This window comes from Parasteatoda tepidariorum, unplaced genomic scaffold (genome assembly GCF_043381705.1).
Source record: "Parasteatoda tepidariorum isolate YZ-2023 unplaced genomic scaffold, CAS_Ptep_4.0 HiC_scaffold_1370, whole genome shotgun sequence".
Taxonomy (NCBI): Eukaryota; Metazoa; Arthropoda; class Arachnida; order Araneae; family Theridiidae; genus Parasteatoda; species Parasteatoda tepidariorum.
The window spans coordinates 1-8,544 of NW_027261392.1; the positions used below are offsets into that span (position 1 = coordinate 1).

The 8,544-nt window shown below is 31.5% G+C and overlaps 2 protein-coding genes and 1 long non-coding RNA gene across 3 annotated transcripts; all 3 read left to right on the forward strand.

The window, feature by feature from the left end:
• The first annotated feature begins 2,041 nt into the window (after window positions 1-2,041).
• On the forward strand, window positions 2,042-2,986 carry LOC122272874 (protein FAM200C-like). The gene is made up of 2 exons (XM_071188504.1): window positions 2,042-2,159; window positions 2,376-2,986. Exons 1-2 carry the CDS (start codon window positions 2,042-2,044, stop codon window positions 2,984-2,986), a joined length of 729 nt encoding a protein of 242 aa, XP_071044605.1.
• A 25-nt stretch (window positions 2,987-3,011) lies between these two features.
• Window positions 3,012-3,392, forward strand: LOC122272873 (SCAN domain-containing protein 3-like). Its single transcript, XM_043056908.1, has one exon. It carries the CDS (start codon window positions 3,012-3,014, stop codon window positions 3,390-3,392), a length of 381 nt encoding a protein of 126 aa, XP_042912842.1.
• Window positions 3,393-3,767: 375 nt separating this feature from the next.
• LOC122273969 (uncharacterized) lies at window positions 3,768-6,629 on the forward strand. Its single transcript, XR_006227835.2, has 2 exons — window positions 3,768-5,143; window positions 5,383-6,629. It is a non-coding gene; the product is annotated as an uncharacterized lncRNA (long non-coding RNA).
• The last annotated feature ends 1,915 nt before the right edge of the window (window positions 6,630-8,544 follow it).

The following is an 8,544-nucleotide window of genomic DNA, read 5'->3' on the forward strand; positions in this document are numbered from 1 at the left end:
ATTCTAATTCAGATACTGATTTTTTTTTTATTTATTTATTAATATTACTTATGGTTGTGCTATAAAATAATAATTTATTTTGCTTTTCTTAAAAATAAAGGAACTAATGATGTGCAATTGGGTACAAAGCCCAACTTTAAAAAACTGGCTTTTGTTGTTGATAAAATTTGTGGGGTTATTGGGGAGATTTTGTTTGGTGATCTGTGGGAGAATAATTCTGGGCAGCCAGCCGCCAGGAACTAGAAAAAAAGAGAAGGGAACTCGGAAGGTATAACTCGTAACCACCCCCAGGCAACTATCTACATAACATGTGTTTTTTTTTTTTTGTTATTAAATTTGCAAGTTTAAAATCTGTTAAGCACCTTGGCGATTGTAGTTGGCGCGGCGGAGCAGAATACAGAAATATTCCTGATTTGTTTTTCTCGAACGAAGAGTTTAGAAATTTTTATTGCTGAAAAATCTGAGTATGCATAAACATTTTGTTAATCTTGAAAACGTCATTATATAGCCATTCAATGAAGTAATTAAAACTTTGTGAATTTTACTTGGGCTAATGTTCTGTGAATCAGCTTTATCTGTGGATGAATGTATTGGTTAAGATCACATACATTTAAACTGCTAGGGCCATATTCAACTGGCAAACATCTTTGTAGAATGCATAGCAAAGTTGCTAAAAAAGGAAGTGTATTTATACATAACTTAATATACTAATTATATGAAAATATTGTAATCTTGTCTTGACATTTAGCCAGATAACCAGAACTCATCCCATACAAATAAGAAAGAGTAGTCACAGTCAGAAGTCTGTTTAGAAGAAATTTGGGTCCATTAGCGAACTATTCACAAAATATCTTTTCATAAAAACGGACATTTCACAAAATAATTTATCTTTTACTCAGGCCCTTCACAAATTCGTTTATCTTCATTATTGTTTTGTTAATCGAATAAACCCTTCCCAGGAGTGGGGGAGAACGACAGATGTAAACGAAATAAATTTTGTCTTTGGCAGACGCTTCTTCCTTTATTCGTCCGAAATGAATATTCTGCGTTCAGCAGTATAGGCAAATTACCAAATATTTGTATGTTGCATCTCTAATTTAGTAGCAGTAATTGCTGTTTATTTTTTAAATTTTAATTTTTTTAATTATAATTTTGCAGTGTTGGGCATAATCTTGTAAGTCTTTACAATTTAAAAACTCCTTGAAAAAGTTTTTTTAACAGACCCTATTCGCACAAATTCACATAAGCAGGACCCTGGTTGAAAGAATGTGACATAACGTTTATTTTATATTCACAAATTACGAGTAATTTTTTCTCAATTTTACAAACATGGACCTTTCACAAAATGTCTGGACAGATCCCTGACAGTACTCGAACAGATTTAGTACTATGATGCTGTAAAGAAAAATATTCAGAATGTATTCAGTAGAGAGTGTTTTTTTCTAATATTCTTATCTGTGCTACTTTACACAATGCAGAAAAATGTTTAGATGCAATAGAATATTTTATGACTAGTTCTCTCTCTCAATGATTCTGGTTCTACCCTTAAAGAACAGAGGGAAGATTGTGTAGAGCAGTGGTTCCCAACCTGGGGGCGATAGAGCTCCTCATGGGGGCGATAATCCTTAGGGGGGCGATCAGGGGTCGACGAGTATTCAAAAGATAAAAATTGCTAATAATATTAATGACAAAATCTATTTGAGATCGAAATTGAAAACATATATGAAGCTTACGGATCTGGTGTAGACAAAGAATTACGATTATTAAAAATTAAAACATTTCAAGTTCAGGATCGTTTTCGTCATACGTTTTGGTATCGCTGGCGAAAATCTGACCTTCAAGAATTCTCTTTTATTGAAATTCATGGTCTTTTATATACCTTCTCATCAAATGTTCCTCTCTCGTCTCATTGCCATCCCTCCGATTTTAAAAGGCATGTAATAAGAGAAACGGATTGATAGACGAAACATTTATATAACTCTAAACCTCATACAATTGGTAAACTCTTATTTCACCTGCTACTAAAAAAACTGTTGAAATCATGTTGGGTGAGGGATTGAGCAATAAGATAAAACCTCTGAGCAGTAATACTGTTTCCAGACTTATTGATGAGATGGCCGCAGACGTTAAATCAAAACTCATCAAATTTATGAGAGAAGGTAAATTTGCGTTGCAGATTGATGACTCAACTGTGATAGATAACAAAGCTATTGTATTAGCTTACGTGAGATTCATAGATGATTGGATGAACGAGGAAATGTTGTTTACAAGAACTTTGATCACTGATACAAAATGATCGTAGATTTTTAAATTGGTCAAAGACTATTTTGTGGAAAAAGAAATTCCCCTTACAAATGTAAGTGCTTGTGCAACAGATGGTGCTCCTGCCATGTCTGGTCGTCATACTCGGCTTCTAGCGCACCTTAAAAATGAAGTACCGGAGGTCATCACCATTGATTGTGTCATTCATCGTCAATATTTGGCTGCAAAAAAGTTGAATGGTGCCCTGCATGACACTTTACAATTCGTTATTTCTGCCATCAATAAAATCAAAGCTAATTCTCTCAATGACCGTTTGTTCCGAGAACTTTGCCGTGAAAATGAAGATTTCGAACGCTTGCCCCTACATACAGATGTGAGATGGCTTTCAAAAGAAAACTGTTTGCATCGTTTTTTCGAATTTTTTGACTCGGTTACTGAGTTTCTCGATACCACTGATCCTGTTTTAAGTGAAAGTTTGAAGCAACGCAAGTTGGAAACTGCGTACCTCACGGATATTTTTGAAAAAATGTGCAAAATCAACGTAAAACTTCAAGGAAATAAAGTGAACATTATCAAGGCTAGGGGAAACATATCTGCATTCATCGCCAAGTTTGATATCTACAAGTCAAATATCGGTCGCAAAGAGCTAATGCAATTTCCAACTCTTAGAAAGAGTTCAATGGCAGATATCAAGATTCTCGAAAAAAATCTTAATTTTTACTGATCACCTTGATCAGTTAAAAACTGATATGGAATCAAGATTTAAAGCTTTGATGAAATTAGAAATTCCGGATTGGATTTTCGATCCTTTCTCTTTTGAAGTTGTGGATAAGCTCACTTCCTCTTTGCAGACTGAGCTTTTAGACTTGAAGTATACTAAAGTCGTCTTTAAAAAGTACGGTTACAAGTTAGCTAGGGTAAAGCTTATGAACACTTATCCACAATTGTGGAAACAAACTGAGCCGCTCCTCATCTCGTTACCGTCAACATATTTAGTGGATAGAGGATTTAGTTCTGTCGTCCAGCTCCTCACAAAGCAAATAAATGGGTTGGACATTTGCTTCAAAGGAGACCTGCGACCTGCGTTTAAGTCTGACGAACATAAAAACTGGCATTCAAGCTTTAACTGAAATACACCAAGCACAGGGTAGTCAATGAAGTGGTAAAAATGTACTTTCTCACTCTTCATTTTTTTCTCAAATTTTAGTTGCTAACGTTTTAACTTTTTCTTGATTACATTAAAATATGAATTTTAAAAAAGGTACTTATGTTTTGATTATTCCGTTTTAAATATCATTTCTTTTTGGAAAAAAAAGGTGAAATTTTTTTTTAATTAATAAAAATGGCAGGATAAAATTGCCTCCTTATTTGCATTACAATTTAAATTAAAATCAAATATAACTTAGCGTTTGGTTGCTCACAAGCAGCAATGAATGGTTTTTGAGCAAAAAGAGAAAGGGGCGATGGTTCACAAAAGGTTAGGAACCGCTGGTGTAAAGCATTGTCCCTGAATTATAAATACTCTTCCACTTTAAACACCTTTGGTAAAATATACTGAACGAATAATGCTAATAACGCTAATGAATAATGCCCATTGCTATTTCAAAATAGCAATGGGTATATTGTTCAACACTGAAAGAGATTATAAAAAATTTTCGATTGCACGGAGATTAATCTAATTCTATTCTTTGTTAGCTTAAATGAGATGTAGACTCAACAAAAGCTAATACGAGTGTCTCAGTTAGTATCTTTCTCTATTATTACTATAATGTTTTTTGTTTTGATTATTCGGTGAATTGTATATTGTTAACAGTGGCATTTTACCTTAATCATTGTGAGTTTTTTTCCCCAACTGTATTGTAATAGTATGGATTGTTTACTGTTAGTACAGCACTGTTTATAAATTGTTACAGTATTAATAAAATAATTAAAGTCATAATGAATTAAATGATCTTTTAATGTTTATCAGTATTTGTCTTTAATCAAACCCTGGTTAAGAAAAAGACAGTGCACCACCAGTTAGTATATTCCTCTTTTATTAATAAAATTAATAATATATATTTTTTTAATTTGATTATTTCAGAAATATTTATTACTTTTGTTTTTATCAGTGGCATTTATTGCATTCTAATTAAAAACTAATTTAATGTTTGATCTGGATACTAATAAGTTTAGAAAATTAATTTATGATTTTAATTTTTATTCTTGAAAACGGTTTAGAAAATAGTATTCATTAAGGAACTGGTGATGTCGACAGAATTTAGGTGATTAGATACTAAAAAACTGGGAGCAGTGCAATCAAACCTGAACAATTGACAAACACATCAACATGTACTGGCTCATCATTAAAAGTCAGCGTGGGGATAACACAACATGCACATTCCATGATCCATCATGGACTCGTGCCTTTAAGAAGCCTATGTGGCTGTCTCTAGGGTAAACAGTGACTCACCAGTGCACACACCAACTGAACAATTGGCTGTGGGGTCATTTATGTTGTGTAAAGAAAATATAAGAAAATCTGTGCTGTGACTAACTATTAAATGCTGTGATGTAATGTCCTGTGATTGTTTATGTGTAAACCCTGATTGATGCTGCAATAGAAATATTAAATAATATTAATCAGATCTTCCCCTCTCTTTCAGATGTAAGTAACCTGACTAAATTGGGGATCTGCAAAAAGAATTTAAAAGAAAAAATCCAGCAACAAACCTAACGTTGCAATAATTTACACTCCTTTTTTACGTCTTGATTTTAAAGTGACAGATGTGTCGAATCCCCAAGTATGAGTTTGAGTGATGCTTCCACCCAAAAGAGTTGTGAGACCACTCTGAAAGTGTTGCAAGTATGCCATATGCGTGGAAAAAGATGGATATGCCAGGTTTAATAATTAAAAATTTTTTCTGTTAATCTGTGCTTATAACTTAAAATGTATACTTCTGTGCTAATTGTTCTTTCGCTCTGTAATTCAAATTGATTCAAACTAATGTATGCAATCCTTTATTAGATTCACAATTTGAAGAGTTGTGCTTTTATCTATATACTTAACCATTGGTTGAAATCTTAACAAGGTATCTTGATTACAATATTAATTTGAAGCAACTTGTTCTCTTCTTCTAGCTTTTGCCTGGATTCTACTGATGATTCATGTTTGTCCCGGGGAATAGTCTCACAGCATTGTCTGCTTAAAGTTTTTCTGTGAGATATGTTTACCAGGACTTGATTTTCTACAATGGTTTATGCAGAATCTCATTTAGTTTGAAGAATATCTCTGTACCGTAAAAAGATAACATTTCAGTCATTGATTTTGCTATATGTATTAAATATAATTGTATATTTTTTAAATTCATAAAAATAATTAAGCTCTTTATTTTCCGGCACGGTTGTCAGTTATTAATATAACTGAAGTCTTTGATTGGATTCTGATCCACTGTAGAATTTTAAAGTAACATGATTTATATTTTTTTATCTAGAAAAATGCTTTTATTTTACAGCTGACTAAGCAGACAATAGCATAGCTGCCAACTGTTCAGAATTTTTCGGATTTGTTCCTAATTTTTAAATCCAATCTGATATTTTTATAAAAATTCTGAATTTTCATAAAATTTTTGATTTTAAACCAATCCTTTTTTCTGATCGCCACAAGCATGCATCCTGTGATTATTGTGCTAAAGTAATTTTTAGTAGCTTTTTATTGGAAAATATTATTCCAATAGCTGTCTGTTGCTGATTATTTCACTAAATTATTATTTTTGGAAATTTTTTTTTGTAGTATTTAAACACTTGCATCAGAAATATTTGTTTATGATGTAGATTATTATTTACCAGTGTTTTATAATTTGGAGATAAATAATTATATATTAATAGGTAATGTTTGTTTTTAATATATTATACCGGTATTCCTAATTATAAAACATTAATATTATAAGTTTCCCACAAAAGATAGTGTTTATAGTTTTGTTTTACTAATTTACATATTTAAATATATGTCTATTAGTGTTATGATTTAATAGTTAAATTTTTATCTTTCTCTCGTAATTAGGGCGTATAATTTTGTCGCATATAGTGTTCCTAATTTTTGATTCCCAAGGTTGGCAGCTATACAATAGTTATAAAGAAAGACTTAGCTTCTCTTTTCCTCAGGATGATGCCACTAGTAGTGGTCATAGACCTTATATGATTGCATCTGCAAGCACCTTCATAGAGTCAAGCTAGCTACCATACTCTGCCTATTGTCTAAGAACAAAAACAAATATACATGATTCAAATTCTCAGATCCAACTTGAATGATTTTTTTTCCTTCCTTTTTTATACTTTTTACTTATGCTGTACTCTTACCACTAAAAATAAATATATTCAAAAGAAAATTTATCTCATTTATCTATTCTTTCTTGAAGATGTATATCAAGAGAAAGATACTATTTTATAGTACGTATGTATCCAAGGTGCTACTACTATAACACTGCAACTATTTCAGTTTAAATGAATCTCAAGTTAGAATTTAATGCTACTATATTTAATTAAAATTTTGAAAATACGTCCAATAGTACGTTTAGAAGTCATTTGACTATAATATTAATAAGTATTGAACAAGAGCTAGCTCTTGACCTGAGAAAAAAACCAGAGTTTCGGGAAACGAAAAGCGTTAGTTAACTTATTTTTAACGAACTAATTTTTATAACTGTAATTCAACTTTTCTTTATTTTCAACTAGCTGAATATCCACTCTTCGAACAGGATTAATAAAATTAAAAAACAATAACTCGGAACTGAACAACCCAATGAAATCGTGTACAAAACTGAACGGTATATACTGACAAAATTAATAAGCAAAAACATAACAAAACCTGTTTTTTGTAGTTCAGCCCATTAAAATTGAGATTAACTGTATTCAGCATTACTAGGCATAATATCGACATTTACCATTAACTTGGAATTTTTGTAAATAAGTATTTTTTTTAATTTATATAATAGGAATTACCCATATTAATTAAGCATCATTGGCGACAATAATAGTATGGCGCTTGTTTACGATTAATCTAAATGAATAAGTACCTGAACGCCATAAATGTTGCTTTTTGTAACATAATGGCTTACTTTTTAGTATTTTAATATGCATTTATTACATTACTTAAATGAACTGAGCGTCAGCATTAACAATATGACTCAGAATTTTCATTAAATATATTTTTTTTCATTATTTCTTTGTATTTATTCATGTCAGGATAAGTGACAAATAAATTTAGAATTTTAATAATATTTGGTGAGATTAAATATAATGTAAACCACCATGTCTTTCTCTGCATAAAAAGTCAAATATTTCAAACGCGGCTCACTTCCAAACAATTTAACTAATATGCAGTTATTTAAATCTTAGCGAAGCAGTTATTTATAATTGAAACTTCTTTAATTTACAGAATGATTAATATATTTTTGAATATGAATCAAAAAAAGATTTTTCCAAACTAATTATTTTGAATTTTATATTTCAGTAAAATATATAATACCATAATCTAACAAATATTTTTTATCAGCTGTTTGACTTTTTATTTTTAAAGAGGGAATACCAAAAATATATATATATTCTTACTAGGAATTAAAAGGCCAGAGAAAAAGAAAAAAGGGACAGCGGTTAATAAAACTGAAGTAATTTTCTACGTTTTTCCTAAGCAAATTAGTACCCCTTTCCCATTAATTTTGCCTTTCATTGCAAAAGAATTTTTTTTATATTTTAATTACCGCTGTTTTTAAATTATTTACTTATACCGAAACATATTTTGACAGACGTGACAAATTAAATACGTGATTTCAGGTAACTTTCGAGATAATTTGGTGACATAGTGCTACCACGTAAATTTTTTTTTCATTGTTGTTGTTGTTTACGTCGCACTAAAGCTGCTCAATGGGCTATTGGTGACGGTCTGGAAAACATTCCTGACAATCATCTGAAGACATGCCATCACAATTTTGAACTCTGCAGAGGTGAGGCTCCCTTCGCTTCGATAGACCGACGACATGCGCGTGAAGTCAAGTATTTCGGTATAACATTTAAACGAGGACCAATACCTCACACCCTCGGTCCCTTCACAGATTGATCCAAATAGTTTTTCACCCGCACGCTGAAAGGGGCCAGTGATGCTCGACTTCGGTGATCTGCTGAGAACGTGTCAACAATCAGTCAATTGCGGAACTGTTGTTGATTGAAATTATGACATAGCGGGAAAAAAAACTAATTGAAGTACAAGCAATAACTCTTTTTTATTATTATTAAATAGAGCTATAA